At 41.5% G+C, this 18,463-nt stretch overlaps 1 protein-coding gene across 1 annotated transcript in view; it reads right to left on the bottom strand.

The window, feature by feature from the left end:
• Positions 1 to 18,463, bottom strand: part of ARHGAP10 (Rho GTPase activating protein 10) — a 240,111-nt gene that overhangs the window by 140,868 nt on the left and 80,780 nt on the right. The window contains exons 4-5 of the mRNA XM_084884902.1: positions 9,625 to 9,696; positions 1,390 to 1,491 (exon numbers count right to left, since the gene is read on the bottom strand). Of these exons, the coding sequence (XP_084741028.1) occupies positions 1,390 to 1,491; positions 9,625 to 9,696 (174 nt within the window). The remainder of the gene's footprint in view (positions 1 to 1,389; positions 1,492 to 9,624; positions 9,697 to 18,463) is intronic.

Genomic DNA, 18,463 nt, shown 5'->3' with positions numbered 1-18,463 from the left:
GTGGGGAGCCCTACCTGCCCAGTACAGTATTGTAGTTCGGATTAAGTGACATAAAAGCTCCTTTCTCTTTTCCAAACTGTCAAATGCCACCCAAATGTCCGTCAAGGGTATTAAAGGGACAAAAGGAAGGGTGACATGTGGATAAGGTCAAAATGAATGCACACAATTTCCAACTACATGCTGCTGTTTAAAAATAACCCAGGTTTGTACTAGAGTTCATGTTGCTAGTGCCTTTTTTACGCTCCCTCAAAGCGTGTATCTTGTAGCGGTAAATTATGTCAGATTCCTTATGTGTTTAAAAATGAACAAATGAAGAAGAAAAAAATCACACTTTTGTAGGATGAGCCAAGAGCCTAACAGCTGCACACAGGATTGTTTTTAAGGAAAGCATATGTTCCAAATGGAAAAACCGTTGCGTTTGCATTCAAGTGTGTGTGAGAGAGAGAAAAAAGTGGCAGGAAATTTAGAAAAGAGAACGAGAAAATGAGAGATAAGATACAAATTCCTTTCTCCTTACATACAACTCCCTCAGAAGAAAAAAAAAAAAAAAAAAAACAATGAGTCTATTAACAAAGGGAAAACAGATGTTCTCCTTCTAATGAAATGGAACCTCCTGAATCTTCCGCATTAAATAAGATTAATGCTGCCTTCACATAAGAGCAAAATGGCCTCTGAGCTTGTTCAATTTATTTCATTTCTTCAAGAAATCTTGAAAGCTATTCAGTGACTCAATTCCTGAAAATAATGTAACTGTTGATCTTTAATGATCTTTAAAACTGTTCCTGTGAATATATACTGAGAACCCAAGATTGTAATACTATGAATCCACACTGGATTGATCACTGTAAGATGTATTAATTACTCTGTGTCTCGTTCCACAAGAACTCCTTTTCCTTCACTCAGGGAAGTACATGTTCATTTTTTTCCATCTCCAATATCCTACATGGAAAGTTTTTTAAGTTACATGCACCAAAAGGTTGATAGATTATCCAGTAGGGGGCGCATAGGAGGCAACTGATCTACCTTTCCCTCACATGAATGTTTCTTTCTTCCTCTCTCTCTCTCTCCCTCTCTCGCTCTCCCTCTCTCTCTCCTCCCACTCCCTCTTGCTCCTTCCTTCTCTCTCTAAAATCAATAAAAAATATTTTTTAAAGTTTTTAAAATAAAAACACCTTTTAAAAAAAGTTATACAAATAATATATAGTGACGGAAAGAGGCCTGACTGAACACACAATGCAATATACAGGTAATGTTATAGAACTGTACACTTGAAATCTATATAATCTTATTAATAAATGTTACCCCCAATAAAATTAATAAAACTTTTAAAAATACATGCACTGCTTATTCAAATCTAGAAACGAATGAGTAGAAAAGTAAAAACAATACCTCTTGTAAATGTGAGTCTTTCTTTTTTGCTGATAAATTCAAATGTTTATCAATTAGGCTATAGTTCTTCTCTGTCTCTTTGTCAAACTTCTTTTTTTCTTCCTACAAATCAGAAAAACACAGACAACTATGATTAAACAGGAAAGAAATGCATGCACGTAGTAAATTCGCAGGGAAGTTCAAAATATGAAAAATAATCTGAAAGTAAAAGAAGTGCCACTGAGAGTGAAGTTATCTGAAAAAAAATCTATCTGTATCAGACCACTGATTATTCATCAACAAGACAGCATTAGCCAAAACAGGTTTGGCTCAGTGGATAGAGCATTGGTCTGCGGACTGAGGAGTCCCAGGTTCGATTCCGGTCAAGGACATGTACCTTGGTTGCAGGCACATTCCCAGTAGTGGATGTGCAAGAGGCAGCTGATCGATGATTCTCTCTCATCGATATGTCTAGCTCTATCCCTCTCCCTTCCTCTCTGTAAAGAATCAATAAAATATATATTACAAAAAAAAAAAAAAAAACACACAAGACAGCATTAGAATTGAAGAACCACTTATTTTTTCTTTATTTTTTCTGTTGAATGGGCTTTATTCCAACCCTGTTATTTTCCAAGTCTTCATACTTATCAGTGTTTAGAATTAATGCCATGTCACTTATCCCATATTTTTAAAAAATGTAAAAGAAGAATATATAATAAGAATATAAAGGCTAAAAAAGCTAACTTGCACCCAGCCAATGTGGCTTAGTGGTTGAGTGTCAACCCATGAACCAGGGAGTCACAGTTCCATTACTGGTCAGGGCACAGGCCAGGGTTGCAGGCTCAGCCCCCAGTCGGGGGCGTGCAGGAAGCAGCCAATCAATGATTCTCTATAATCACTGATGTTTCTATCTCTCTCTCCCTCATTCTTCCTTCCTCTTTGAAACCAATAAAAACATTTTTTAAAAGCAAACTTGATATAGATTTTGGCACAGAAATGGAATTCACTTAAAACTGAGTTTTTTCTCTATATTAATAATAATAATAATAATAATAATAATAATAATCACATGGGGGTGGGGAAGTTCTCCCTAATTGTCTCCAGTATGGATATAACAATAAGATCCTCTAACAAGAAATGCCATCGACTTTCCTAACCCCAGCAGTGATTTTTAGAACACTATCTGAAGGGCCTATGGTTAATGTTACAAACATCTCTCTGATACTGTCTAGAACTAGCATTTGCTTTCTTTTGCTATAGAAGCTCTCTGAGAAAACAAGTAATCAACATTTTAATCAATCGAGAGGAAAAAACTATCTACCCTCACACTGCTTGCCAACTTAAGCAGATTTTTAAATAAATATTTCTGAGCACCAATGAGAGCACGCTATGTCCTCATGCTGTCAAAATGTTTCCACTAACTGCAAGCTCCCCCCGACTCTCCAGTGCCTCCTGGAAAGGAACATTCTCTTCCCTGTTTTCCAACTTCCCCTTTCTAAAGCCAAAATAATGAACCAGTCCAGCCCTTTCTGGTATGGTCTTTCTCGGAGTAGGCAAGGGGCCTGAATAAAGCACATACAATCTATCCCTTTGCATTGATCGTTATTTTTTTTTTCCACTATGTGGGGACTACAAACTGCTCCGGTGGGACCCTAGGTCAGGAGCTCCCAGCTCAGCTGAAGAACCTACACTGATGGATAAGAGACAGACTCAGGAACTGAAGTTTCTTCCTATTCCTCCTCCAAGTTTCATTACAAACTAGCTACACAACTTCACACACACAGTTCCACCACAGAACCTTGGTTTTCTTCTCAAGAACATCAGAAAGTATTTCTTGCACTAGCTCCCTCATAGATCCAATCCTAGCATTCCGTATCCTATGACGGACCCATGTGTACGAATAAACTTTTGTTGAAACAGCAGCACTTTTTCTTTATACCCTAGGGCCGGGTCAGCATGCGGCTCTTTGGCCCCTTGAATGTGGCTCTTCCACAAAATACCATAGCCTGGCCAAAACCAGTTTGGCTCAGTGGATAGAGCTTCGGCCTATGGACTGAAAGGTCTCAGGTTCGATTCCTGTCAAGGGCATGTACCTTGGTTGCGGGCACATCCCCAGTGGGGGATGTGCAAGAGGCAGCTGATCAATGATTCTCTCTCATCGATGTTTCTAACTCTCTATCCCTCTCTCTTCCTCTCTGTAAAAAATCAATAAAATATATATATATTTTTAAAAATACCACAGCCTGGGCGAGTCTATTTTGAAAAAGTGGTGTTAGAAGAAGTTTAAGTTTAAAAAATTTGGCTCTCAAAAGAAATTTCAATTGTTGTACTGTTGATATTTGGCTCTGTTAACTAATGAGTTTGCTGACCACTGCCCTAGGGTTAATGTAAAGCCATTTTTTCTTAAGTTTAAGGCATGAATATATGCCTCCTCTGTCTTTTGCTTTTCATGATTATATTCTTCCTCAACTATCATAGTAACAGAAAAATAAAGTAAAACAAAAATGTGTCCATTATTTCAAAATCTACACTATTTTAAAAAGCTGATATAGCCCTGGCCAGGTAGCTCAGTTGATCAGAGCATGGATCCAGTATACCAAGGTTACAGGTGCAATTCCCGGTCTGGACACATATAAGAAGCAACCAATGAATGCAGAAATAATTAGAACAACAAATCTCTCTCTTTCTCTCTCCCTTCTTCCCTCCCTCTCTTTCTCCTTTCCTCCCTCCTTCTTCCCCTCTCTCAAATAAATCAATTTCAAAAGTAAATATAAATAAAAATAAAAAATAAAAAAGCTGATATCGTACAGGACACCCTGGATGGTGTGTCAGGAGACTCAAGTTCCAGTCATGGCCACTTAGGACTCTCACTGCCCGGAGTCCCAGCACTCTCGGAGCATGTTTGCATAGTTGAAAGAGCGCAGGAATGGAAGCCATGCAGCTGCATTTACAACAAGATTACTGCAACGCAAGGTCACCAAGTAAAAAAGGTTCACTATCTTTGCAGATTGCTTCTGACCAGGAATGTGGAGAACATTTCTACTCATGATTTCTTCTGAATCACAGCATGGGACAAAAGAAGGAATGATGCTAAAATCAGCATCAAAACACCCAGCACACTCAGCAACAACGGGGGATGGAACTTAACACGTGGGTCAAGTTTGGAATGAAAGAATAGGGAGATATCAAAGCTTCGTGAAGAAAGAATTTAGCCACGGAACAACATTACACCCTCCACCGAGAATGCAAATACATTCATTCACACAGACTATGGTATTATACAAACACTGCTGTGTTTTTGTTTTTGAGTTGTAAGCGACTTACATAATTATTTCTTCCTGCATCTGTTCTTAATGCCCTCTAGAGCATTATTGTTTCTTTGTGCTCATATAACTTTTTGTGCTGAAACAATATGAATATTTCTTTAACACTGCAATATAGGCTATACATATAATACATATGTGTATGGATTATACATATATAATATACTAGATGCGCAGTGCACAAAATTTGTACACAGGTAGGGTCCCTAGGCCTGGCTGGGCGATCAGGGCCAAATGGGTCTTCCAGCTGCCCCCTGGTGGTCAGCACATGTCATAGCAAGCAAGCAAACTCCAGAGGGAGCAATTTGCATATTAGGCATAGATGGATGATAGATAATTGCATAACATAAGACAAAAGGCTCTATCAAATTAAGTACAAATAAAAACTTTTCTATAAAACTGCATTACAAACTCAAGTACTAATATAATAATATATCAATAGGTTGGGTAGCAATATAATGAATAAAGCAAGCTGGAAGAGGAAGTCATTAAGGCGGGTGGGGCAGTGGCAAACCAGAAAGCCTATGTGCTCCAGAGGGGAAGGCTGCCACCACAGCTCCAGCACATCCTGCCTCACGGGAATGTAGGCCCAGTCTCGAGGGCATCCTCTGACTTTTTCTGGAAGAGCTGAAACACCCAGTGTTTTTTAAATAGTGGTAACAAATTTAAAAGTTTTTCACATGAGTAAGCCAAAACAGGTTAAATATAACTAATAATTAATGGTAAGTCAGCTTGTAATCACTAATAAAATCTCACATGCAAAAGAAAATAGTGAAGAGCTATTACTTAAAATTGGTCAAATAAGATGCACACTGTGTAACTGGTAAAGAGAATTCATAACACTAAGAACCACAATTTTAAACAACCAGATCTTCGGAATACATAAAAAATTATAAATATGTGCATGTATATACATATAAAGGTGTCATTACAAATCACTGAGAATATATATACACATACATACATACATACACACACACACACACACACATATGTGTGTGGGTATATATGTGTGTGTGTGTGTGTGTGTGTGTATTTAATTTTATTCAACCAATGGCACTAGAGTAACTGGCTAACTGCTGTCTGGAAACAGAATGAGAATCATATCTCATATCAAAATTAATTCCAGATGGATTGAATGAGTCACAGTAAAAAATGAAGTCATAAAAAAAAAAATAGTATTTTCACAGACATCAGAAAACAGAAGGGCCTTCTAAGCCAAAAAGCAATAGAAGAAGCCTTAGCAAATAGCATTTAAATATGTTCTATTATCAATATAAGTTTAGCTCTGGCTGTGTACCAAAAGTTCGCTGATTGGGTTCCTGTCAGGGCATATACCCAGGTTGTAGGTTCAATTCCCGGTCGGGGTGCATATAGGAGGCAACCAATCAATGTTTCTCTCTCACACCAATGTTTCTCCCTCTCCTCACCTCTCTAAAATCAATAAAAATGTATTTAAAATAATAGTAAGTTTTGCTGTACCCATGTAGAAGCCACATTTTCATTACCTGATTGCCTGAAAATCTGGAGGAGTGATTTTAAATTCTCCCACTGCGACTCTTATCGAGTTCTGGTATTTCCCCGTGTTCTTATACGTCTACTTGGCTTCTATGTGGTTTGGCGCCTGTATTCATTTCCTGCGGCTAAGTCAGCTATTGACAGTGCAGTGTGGACACTGGGGAATGAGTTACAAACCCTGAGGGAGGTGACATCGCTTCAGAGGAGGCAAGAGCTGAGCTAGGCCATGAGGGACACTGACCAGCAACCTGCTGTGACACAGCAGAGACCCCCGATGGGGCTTTTTCAATGGAGACGAGAATAAGAAAATGGAGCAGAATCTACAGAGTGAAGAGAAAAGCCCAAAGTAAAGAGAGATGACTGAAGGAGCATATAGCCATAGAGAAAAAGCAAACAGTAGAAAAGATACCTTGGGGCTTTTAAAAAATCCAATTCACAAAACCACCTAGCAGTTTAGATTACGGTAAAACCACAAGCTAAACACCTAATTGGGATTGTAGAAATTGGAGAAAAGAGTAAACAGAACTGAAAGAGCTTCGAGATGAAGGCGAAGGGTAGGGCAGTACCAGATGGGGAAAAGGAGAATAGAGAAGATAAACATTTTGTCATTCACACCCAAAAAAATTCTGCTGTGGTCAACTTTTAAAGACTTTTTTTTTTTTAAATCCCCACATGAAAACTGCCTTATGCTATTTCAAATAAGATCCTTAATCTAAGAGAATCAGTTTTGTGTGTGTGTGTGTGTGTGTGTGTGTGTGTGTTTTCTTAAGTACCCCAGGTAAGTAGATAAACCAGTGGAACAAGACCAATGTGCTTGTCAAAATATGATTGCATGTTTAGGAAGCAGGGATGTAGGAAATAACCAAATGCCCTGATCACAAAGCTTTCTAGAATTTTCAGTAGATTTGGTTATTTATTAGGTACCTTACAGAGTAAGACAGAGTAGAGGCTACTAGAAAACAAAGAATAGCCGAGACCAGTTTGGCTCAATGGATAGAGCGTCAGCTTGGGGACTGAAGGGTCCCGGGTTCGATTCCGGTCAAGGGCATGTACCTTGGTTGTGGGCATATCCCCACTATGGGGTGTGCAAGAGGCAGCTGATCGATGACTCTCTCTCATCGATGTTTCTAACTCTCTATCTCTCTCCCTTCCTCTCTGTACAAAATCAATAAAATATATTATAAAAAAAGAAAAAAGGAAAAAAAAAGAAAACAAAGAATAAAGCATAGTATTTTCTCTTCAAGATTTAGGAATCTAATAAAAGAGGCAAATGTTTATCTATTACAAGAACATCACCATTCTCTATTCTTTACTGTAATATAAAAGATTGCTGGTAAAACAAACAAACAAAAAGGCTTCTGCCTATGACCTACAGTGACTGGCCTGCTCAAAGAGAACATCAATAGGTATAACAGTCAACAAACATACTGTACAGCACAAGAAGGTAAGATGGGTCCTTCATACACTTGAAGCTGAAAGAACAATGAGGAAATAAAAGAGGGGGACTTTGGGATAGAGTTTGGCCACTAACCAGCTCCAGGCATAAACCAAAACTATTAAAATAATTTCTCCTTTTCATATAGCAGTTCATTTTGCAATTGCTTTATAGGCTATACTCTGAGCTAGAAGCTGGGTACATTTGATGGAGAGGAGTCAACAGAAAATCCAAGGTGAGGAATTTAGGAAAACCCAGCAGTTATTATAGGAAATAAAAAGAAAATATATTTAAATCACAATCATGTTTCATTTCCAGAACATAATCCTTGCCATACAACTACCATCATTCCAGTAAAATGAGAAAAATAATAAATGGACATTTTTTTGTATTCAATACCTACCAGTGAAATGTTGAAAGAGAAAATAACTAAGACGTTCAAGTTCTAAAAAGACAAGATCATAAAACCGATAATAAAACTACAAAACAGAGCAATCAGAGCCCCCAAGTCCTTCAGGTTACAGATCAGAAACTAGAGCCCAGTACTTGTCCCAGTCTCAGGTGGGAAACCAGACCTCCAGTGTCCTGCTACAAAGCCAGAGGACACAATTCAGCTTCCGGAAGCTCAGCTAAGGACCCCAGGAAGGGAAATTGGGGGGGGCACCCTCCCTGACCTCGCCTCAAAACACAGCGTAGCCCCGGCCGGGTGGCTCAGTTGGTTGGAGCATCATCTTGTACACCAAAACGGTTGCAGGTTCGATTCCTGGTCAGGGCACATACCTAGGTTGCAGGTTCAATCCCCAGTAGGGGTATGTATGGGAGGAAACTGATCAATGTTTGTCTCTTTTCCTTCCCCCTTCCTCCTCCTTCTCTTCCTCCCTAAAATCAATAACCATATCCTTAAATGAGAATTAAAGAATATATACATCCCTAAGAACTATAAAATACTATACTGAAAAGAAATGTCTAACAGTTTAACAAATGGCTTAAAAGAAAACTGATTCCATAAATAGCAACTGAATACGTAGTGCTCTTTGGGCCCATCTGCGTAGCTACAGCCACTGAGGCCTTGATGTTAATGTGTGTGTGTGTGTGTGTGTGTGTGTGTGTGTGTGTGTGTTTAATTTAATAGCATTTTTAAGAAGATAAGGAAAAAACACTTCACATATCTAAACCCATGGGGGAGGAGGAGGGACAAAATACCAACATAAAAACTCTCTTTCCTGCCTAAAACTGATGTTATTCTCTTCTTCTTGGGCCAAGTAAAAAGTTGTTTACCACACCCAGAATATTACTTTTTCTCCCCTCCAGTACATGGCACAAGATTCAGAGGAAAGGTTAGTGGAATTCATTTCCCTGGGATCATCTCAAAGCAGGGCTCTAAGGAAAACTTTACTAGTTGCTAAATATATCCAGGCCCCCTGTGGCAAAATCATCCATTATTCCCGGAAATCCTGGCTCACTCTTCCATCCCTGAGTGCCGTGTGGTTCGCTCATCCTGGACACCCAGCTCCAATAGCTGCACTGGCGCCCAACAGAAGCTCACTAAACGGAAGGAAATCACATCCCCATAGCCTAATGGCCTCTTCCTACTTTCAACGGCCTCGTGGTGCAGCCCAGTTCCTAAACCGCTCTCTAACCCGCTGCAATGCTCCACTCCTCCATAGGCACTTCCTCTCGGGATCAATGTGCTGTTTGGTTCAAGGCCGTCTTAAAACCCTATATGGAAGAGGGTGGCCCAAGAAGATTACTAGAGGCTTCATGGTCCTGTCCATGTCTTTTGTTTTGTTTTTCATTTCATATCTCCCCCCACCCCCACCCCCCGACACACCTCAAGGGGAAAACGCACATTAAGAACATAAAACAGATGGTTTCTCCCAGCAGCTCCTTCAAAGCTGCCAAGCGTGAGTAAAGGGCACACCAAGGCACAGAGGCGTGGATGCTGTCTGCGTGCAAGCGCACTCCAATTTAGACACCAACCTTTACAGCTCCCAGTTGCTCTTTCCTGAATTTTTCCAAGGGTTTAATCAGGGTTTCAGTTACACTCAATGCCTAGAGAACAAGAGTGATAACAAAAGAACATCAGATTAGTTTTCCCAAAAGGAAAAAGTCAGCACTGCATTTCCCCTCTCCCGTCCCACCCAGAGCTAACATGAACAACACCTTTAGCGGCTTTATCTGGCCCTGCCAATACAGCTATGGAATCACGACTACATTTATGAACACACTGGGTTCTCCACAAATATTTTCTGGGAAGAGGAGGTGGGGCCCCACGCCAGGAGCCAGGGAAATGCACCACCCAGTCCCACACAGCCCCATGGAGCTCTGGGAAATAGTGGGAGGGCTGTCTTTACATAACAAAGGGGTCCATCACGTCCATTAACAGCACGCTTCTGTTTAAGGGGTGTTTTTCCCCCTCCCTCTCCTCAGAAATGTCAAAGTCAACTTTATGACGTATCAGAATACATTAGGTTAAGGGCTAGGTTTGTGGCTGCAAAGTCTAAATACGCTCCGTCTGCCCTTCGCAGCTGAAAATTCCTCCTGAGGACTCCAGTTGCCAGCGAAGCAGCGCCCTGGAGCTCAGGAGTCAGTAAACATTGGGCGTGTTGGCACACAGCACAGGAGGGGAGACTGACAAGACACAAGCAGCCACACAGACTCCAACCGCAGCCGCACTCACTCTTACGTTGGATGGGAAGGGCTTTCCATGTGAAGACAGAATCTATAACAAACAATGCTGAAATGCAAATAAAAGGAACCATTTACCAAAGGAGACCAGAGATATACAGAATAGAAAAAGGAACCTCAAAACACGTTACAATAATGTGCCACCCTTGTTATTACCCCAAACAAAGGCCCCTAAAAATTCAAACTAAAAAGTCACAGGGGGAAAAAAAAAATACATGGCTTAGAATAGGAAAGGATATTTTTTAAAATCTTCACTGATATTAGAGGGAGAGGAAGGGAAAGAGAAAGAGAAAGATCAATCAGTTGCCTCCTATACACACACCCTAACCAGGGATCAAACCTGCAACCTGAGTATGTGCCCTGACTGGGAATTGAAACCATGACCTTTCGGTATACGGAACAATGCTCCAACCAAGTGAAACTTTATTTATTTTATTTTTTTGAGAGCTACTGTCTTTTTTATTTTTTTAAATTTCTTTATTGATTATGGTGTCACATAATTGTCCTCATCCCCCCATTCCTATCCCAAACCCTTCCCCATGTATGCCCACCCCCTGTTGTCCACGAACTCTCCAAGTGAAGCTTTAAGCACAGGTTCATTTGCTGTGTTTCATTGTGTAAGGGTTTCTCCCAAAGAGGCCATGCATACTGTGTGGTAGGGAATCCTCTCGATGCCAGGAGTTTGAACTCTCTTCCCCTGCCTTGTCACGGACAAAATAACCATCTGGGAGCATCTCCCTTCGCTTTGCTTCGCTTCCCTTCATGAAACCTGCAGACCCACTGTGCTGGCGCTTGTTTTCTCCTGATGTCCCACTGCAGGGAATGAAGGGTATGTTCTCCTAGGACAGTTCAACACTGGTACATGATCAGCACCCCATTTCCCCCCACATTAGAGATGTCGAGCCATGACTTTTGGTTCCCATGGTCCTTTAGAGGTGCTCTCATCTCTTAAAAGCTGGTCCATCTTAAATCCATCTTAAAAAACAGAAGAGACATTCCCTCACATGACCTTGTGTTCCCTTTCAGCAGACATCTCTCTTGTTCTGTCTTCATGAACAGCATTCTGAAGGGCTATTGCGACAAAGGTCTCACCTTTTGGTCATTAACTACCTGCATGTTAGTTCTTTCTTAGATATTGCTAAGGTCTCATTCCTTCTTTAATTTATCCTCAGCTCACGTTACACTCCTTTCTTCCTTCACCCAGTGCTGTGATGGCTTGCTTCAATCTCCCTTGCTGTGGATTGGAACTAAGCTCCTCTTTCCTGACGGAGCGTTGGGACCTTTTCCTTCTGTTCTCTACCCATCCTATGGCCTGTGGCCTTCCATAACTTCAAACGCATCCCCTGCGGTGTCTTCCAGCTGTGCATCTCTGATCCGCACTTCTTTTTCAGGCTGGGGACCTGTCTCTGTTTCACTCATCTTTTGGGTATCTCTCCGAGAGCTTGAGCATGGGACAAAGTTTGAGAAGAGAGGAGAATGAAGGGAGGATCATTACAAACAGTGGCCAGAGCACTTCCCACAGAGCCATGAACATTCCTGAGCGGGACGGCTGGCCCTTGGAGACAGGGGAGCAGGAGTTTCTAAAGACATTCATCTGCCTCATGGTGAGAACCTTCTTTAGCCATGCAGGGAGACGATGGGCGATTTAGTGCATCCTGGGTGAGAGTATTGCCAAGAGAGTGAACACACCAGCATCATATGACACTGTATGCACAGTGCTGGCAAGCTGCATGGAGGAGGCGCCTGAGTAAGAGAAGACTTCCTGAAGGGGAAAATGCAGAGCTGGGCCAAAACAGGGCACAGAAGTTCTCCACGAAAAGGGTAGGGGTACAAAGAGAGGGGAAAACAGCAATTTTAGGGCATGAGACTACAAGCAGCTCAGTGTCACTAAAGCAACTGAAGAAGTCCAGAGTCAGGATCAGGTGGGCACCTCAGAAATGCTCAGAAAATGCTAATGTAGGCACCAATAACATAGTATATGAAGGGCTTTTTAAAATGTGAACCCTAGCCCTGACTGGGAGGTTCAGTTGGTTGGAGCATCGCCCTCTATACCAAAAGGTGGCAGGTTCGATTCCCCATCAGGGCACATATCTAGGCTGCAGTTGGATCCCTGGTTGGGGTAAGTATGAGAGGGAGCCAGTCAATATTTCTATCTCATCTCTCTCTCTCTCTCTCTCTCTCTCTCTCTCTCTCTCTCTCTCTCTCTCTCCCTCCCTCCCTCCCTCCCTCCCTCTCTCTCTCCCTCTCTCTCTCTCCCCCTCTCCCTCTCCCTCTCCCTCTCTTTCCCCCACCCTTCTTATCTCGAAAAAAAATCAATAAAAACATCTCCTCTGATGAGAATTTTTTAAAATGTGAATACTAAAACTCCATACTCTGTCCTTCAAAAAGGACACAAGATTACACAAGAGCAATTTTTAGGTCATTATATTTTCTTTCCACTTGGAGAATTAATGTGATGCAATATCTAACTTCCCAGGGCTAACACTAGTGTAGGAAAAGAATATAAGGGGGGTTTGAGTCTTATTGTTTGTGGGTCAGTAAGCAAATTTTCAAAATAGGAAAGTTGTAGCTGTGTCAGATAACCCTATATCCAATTCTTCAACAACAACAACATTAAAAAAAAAAAAAACATTTAACATAGAATTCATTACCATTTTTCTTGAAGAAAGTCTAATTGTGTAACTTGTGAACTGAACTTTAAGCATTCTATTCAGGAACAAAATAATGTAGCTACTAAATGCTTCAGTAAGGCAATGTGGGTTGCGCAATAAGGATTGTTTTCTGGAATCTCTCACTTCCTTTTATAATCTCAGAGAAGTATTGGATAATATTTGTTAGTAACAAGTGTCACTGAAGTTTCCTAATGCCGAGACAGGATTCTTCATCCCCAGAAACAAATGAATACCAAACACAGCTACCCCTGAAACTCTGAAGGCAAATTTCTGCTGATGACAGTTTCCCAATGTGAGAGACAGCTGAAGTAATGATGTTGGGAAAAGCTTTCCAAACCAGCATATGAGAAATCAATCCGGTAATTTAAAGTGAGAGAACGCAAATATAGAATGTGATTTAAAAAGATACATATACGGTTGCATAACCATATTTTTTTCTCATAAAATATTGGAACAGCCACAGAGAAAAGGAAGCCTTTGCTAATGAGCTCTGGAGAGGGTTCTGGGTAGTCTGGCTTACAAACGGAATGTATCCACACAGACAGAAAACATGTGAGTTAATCAGCTGCTCTCACCGTGGAGGAGGGGTCAGCCAACTTTTTCTAAAAGGCCAGGTGGTAATTAACGTAGACTTGGCCACCACATGGCCTCAGCTACAACTCCCCAGTCCTGCTGTTCCAGCACAAAAGCGGTCATGCACAGTACAAAAGTGAATGAGCGTAGCTGTGTCGCAACTAAGTTTCATTTACAAAAACAGCAGGGGTGATGGCTTTGGCCCATGGGCCACAGTTGACTGAGCCCTGCATGAGAGAATCATCTTGAGTACAGAGGCCTAAGATGTTCTACTTACTCTTATCTGATGGCATATTTTTAAAATACATTTACCAAGTTTACAGGGAACCAGAAGTTGGGAGCAAAGGTTGCGATACTGGGATGAGAGAGAATCACAGTTCTACTAGCCCTTAAGCTGAAAAGAGAGATTCCAAAGTCGTGCCATAGAATTTGCCTGGGACAAGCAATCTATCGTTTCAATGCAGAAAGACTCAAGTGTAAAAAAGTTATCTTAACAGTTTATGTGAATGTAATAGAGCCTTAATAGGAGCTTTAATTCCTGAAGATTTGTACTAACTGACATTTAGCGTGTGCCAATGTCGTCATAAGCTGGCCTGGAAAAAAATGAACACATACATACATCGGGTACATATATACTATTTGAATACAAACAAGGTAATCATTCAATTGTCTTCCATTAGATCACAGCTTATTGCGATGGTATGGCTACCATATTTTCAGAGGGACATTTTCTAAATGAGGCAAAGCAGGAATGTGACTAGAATACTAAAAAGGTATAGGAGTAGGTAGGAAAACCAAAGGTGTTTGATGGGACTGGGGATAAAAGAACATTTAGAGGGACTATGAAAGCTGTCTTTCGATATTTAAATGAATACTGCCGGGAGAAGTGAAAAATCACTTTGATTTGCTTGAAGAGGACGTACACGGGTCCAATGGGGAGAAGCTATCGAACAAACCTGGGTTTACTCTCAAGAGGAACTCACTAAGACCAACCAGGGACCACGCAGTGCGGTGACCCTACAGCAGGGGTCTTCCAACTACGGCCCGTGGGCCACATGCGGCCCGCAGAGGAGTCTGATCCTGCCCGCCAGGTTTTTTGGGCAGTGAGCGCAGCCGAGGTGTTACAGTAGGAATTAGTAGTTCATATAGTCCGGCCCTCCAGCTCTCTGAGGGACCGTGATCTGGCCCCCACTTTAAAAAGTTTGAGGACCCTGCCCTACAGCATAAACAAGTGGAAGCTAGATGGCCAATGTCCAGGGACGCTCTGCAACAGATTGCTGCACTGACAGAAGGCTGGCCTGAGACCTCCGAGGTCCTGTCCTTCTCTCTGATTACAGGATTCTGTATCACTGGGAGAAGTGGAAGTACAAACTACATATCAATGTTGATTTATCATATGACAGCAAACCACAGAATCCACTAGAATTTCACACCTCAACAAAAAAGAACAGGATTATCATATAACAGCCTGGAGGATTCAATGTTTCCCCCCTAGTCAAGTCTGAAAACCCTTTTCATTAGACATTTGGAAATAAGAAATGACATGTCTCAAACGAAAAGGCTGCAGAGGGAGCAGGAGCAGGGTGGAGGGGGCCAAAGGGAGTCATCTGTAATACTTTTGTTGTTGTTGTTAATCATCACCAGAGTATATTTTTCCACTGACTTTTTAGAGAGAGTGGAAGGGAGAGAGAAATAGCGATGTAAGAGAGAGAAATGTCAATGTGAGAGAGACACATCGACTGGTTGCCTCCCATGTTAGCCCTGACCAGGGCCTAGGATTGAGCCTGCAATGAGGCACTGCCACTGGCCGGAATAGTACCGAGGACCCTTCAGTCCGTGGGCCAATGCTGGCTAGGGCTGTAATACTTTCAACAATAAAAACAAATTTCAGAAAAAAGAAAAGGAGTAGTAGGGCAGTAGCTTTTCCTACCTCTATAGTTTGAGCTACAGCTGAGAAATCTACTGACAATGTGGCTGATCAGCAGAGAGTCAGACCCCTCTGTGGGACGGACCCACTGCCACTGCTTTAACCTCCCCCCACATCTGAGATCACAGGCCAAGGCCCTGATCTAAATTCTAAAGAGAATGGGACTTGGGGCCAAAACCCATATTCAGTAAAAAGGCAACAAAGGCAAAATCACATCCAATGATATCTTTTAATAATATTTTAAAGACATGAGTAAATCAATATAAATACTAATCATGCCTTTCTTTTTTCTTTTCTTTTTGTTTTTGTTTTGTTTTGTTTTTGTTAATAGAGGATATTTCCATTGATTTTCTTTTTGAGAGAGTGGAAGAGAAGGGAAAAGAGAGAAGGAGAGAAACATGGATATGAAGAGGCATATCGACTGGTTGCCTCCTGCACAGGCCCTGACTAGGGCCAGGATGGAGCCAAAATCGAATTCTCAACCCATCAGTCCTGGGGCCGTCACTCTCCACATGTGTCAAACACAAGGCCCGAGGGCCAAATCCAGCCCGCCAGGCCTTGCAATGTGGCCCGCACCGTGCTGTCATCACTGCACTCCGCTGTCAGTTTATGACATTGTCAGTTTATGACTGTTCAGTAAACCATTCGGCCCGCGATTTAGGCTGGATTTTAGATTTTGGCCCCTTCTCTGATTGAGTTCGACACCCCTACGAGTCTAACCATTGAGCCAACCGGCTAGGGCCAATCATGCCTTTCTAATCACTCAGTACTAATGAGACCAGACTGAGTCTAATAAGACGGAAGGATTTATGTCTGTTCCCCATGGCCCTCAGTACTCTAATCCCGGATTCCCAGTCTTCCTGACCCCAGAGGAATGCATTATCTGGGAGCAAACAAGAATTCCACTATTTTCTCCCATGACCTTCCAGACACTTCCCATTTCATTAGACTAAAGGGAAAACTACTTTCCGATCCCAATGTCAAGAAAAGCAATGAAATAACCATTTGGCAGAGACATATGTCTTATTTTCCTTCAAACAGAACCCTGAAAAAGGGTGCCAAGGGACTATCATTACAGCACATCTCCAAACACAGGGAATATTGTCCCCGAAACTGACCCTCCGAAGAAAGGGACCTGCTCTATGAGAGAATTCTTAGTTTCCTTAAGGCGTGCACTTCCCATTGCTGTGATCAACAAAGGACTCTAAGCAGCTGGTTTCAGATGCTTAGAGATCAGGAACACTGCTGGGTCAGGAAAACAAGGGAAATCTAAGAAACGTAAGATTTAGTTGTCATTCTGAAGATGCCACCAAAATGACCAGGGCTCCGTGTTTTCGTGAAGATCGCTTTGAAAGGTGAGTGGTCACATTAAGCAAATCATGAAAACACAGCCCAGGGATACATTTTTTTTTTTTAAAGACTGTCCAAATTTTCTGCAAATGAGTATTTGTGGCTTGAGATAAAATTTCCAATGAAAGCATCAGAAAGAGGTTTTAAAAGGTGCTTCTGGATCTCAAAGAACCCAGGCAGACATGCAAAGCGGTGCTAAAAAGTTCAGAAGGTAGTCTGTGATAAACATGCATCTAAGGTGTCAGGAGTTGGAATAACATTTTCATGAAATAAGGGGGGAAACTACTCCTAAATTATGCACAGGTGATTTCATTTTAAAATGCGGACACCTGTGTGATCAACTAAATAATGAAAGTAGACATGGGATTATCCAGCAAACATACATATGCATACCTAAAAATAGGCACATAGGAGCTCTCCAAAATTGTTTTGTCCAATCTTGTCATGGTAAAATGGCATTGCCGTGTAATGAGGCATGGACAACACAAGTAGGGACATCTGTCCTTCTGGGGTACGAGGCCCATGAAATCCCTCCCTGTGTTTGTGGGATTCTCTCCTTCCTAATGAGGCAGAAGCCACTACAAAAGGTGAAAAAGCCACACACTTGCTTTCCCGAAGTCCTGCAGTGAGTGTTGACATCTGAGTAGAGTTCCATTAATTAGATGCTCCCACCCAAGACTTTGATTTGGAAGCTGATGTGTCAAAAAAACAGTGACCAGAGAGTCAAGTGGGCGGTCGCCACTACACCAGTTTCTAGAGGCAGCAGCAGTACCAACAGCCACCAGGGACTGCGGGTGCTGCTGGTGCAGGCTGCAGTGTGTGTATCCAGTGGCAATTCGGAGACTGTCTTCTCCAAGCCCAGGTCTGCGGTGTGGCCTAGGACATCATTCTTGGCTCCCAAAAACCTTATAAAGACACTGCAATCTAACCAATATTCTTTAATAAATTAACTTACTGAGCAAAATAGCTAGACCTTGCAAATGAATATCTAGACTAATATAGGATATTTCAGCATTTTCAGAACCTTAACTAATCTTATCAAAATGACTCCCGTACTATCCTTCTTAATATCCCTACATAAGAGTTTTTTTCCTGATTAAACTAACTCATTTTTACTGAATTAGATTACAATCCATCCACCTTCATCCTTTGCTACCTCTTTGTCCATCGAGAAGGTCTCTCCCTGCCCTGTGCCTTCCCCATCAATCAGGACTCCAGTTATAACAGGAAAATTTAAATGGACAATAAAGTCCTCCCAATTTTTTGTTTTTGTTTTTTGTGATTGAAATAAGATGAGAAAGAACAGAGTCAAAGATTCTGATATGACAAGCCTGTGAAGATGGACTAATAATGCTCGCACTCTACCTACTTAATTAAGTAAAAAAGAGGAAGGGGATGTCACAGTAGAAGCAATTCAAACTTCCAAATAAAGAAACCCCTGGATGACATTTTATTTTTAAGCAAGCTAACCTAATCCTCCTGGTAGAGAAAAATAATGTAAAAATGAAATTAAGTTTTTGGTATTAGCTCAAACACGCCAGCTAAGAATTAATGAGAATCTTAATGAACCCATACCCAAAGCACTAACTGAGACACGGGCACAGAGATG

Source organism: Pipistrellus hanaki (assembly GCF_964339955.1).
Source record: "Pipistrellus hanaki genome assembly, chromosome: 5".
NCBI lineage: Eukaryota > Metazoa > Chordata > Mammalia > Chiroptera > Vespertilionidae > Pipistrellus > Pipistrellus hanaki.
Note: the sequence above shows the minus strand (reverse complement) of the source record. Positions and strands in the feature narration are given on the sequence as shown.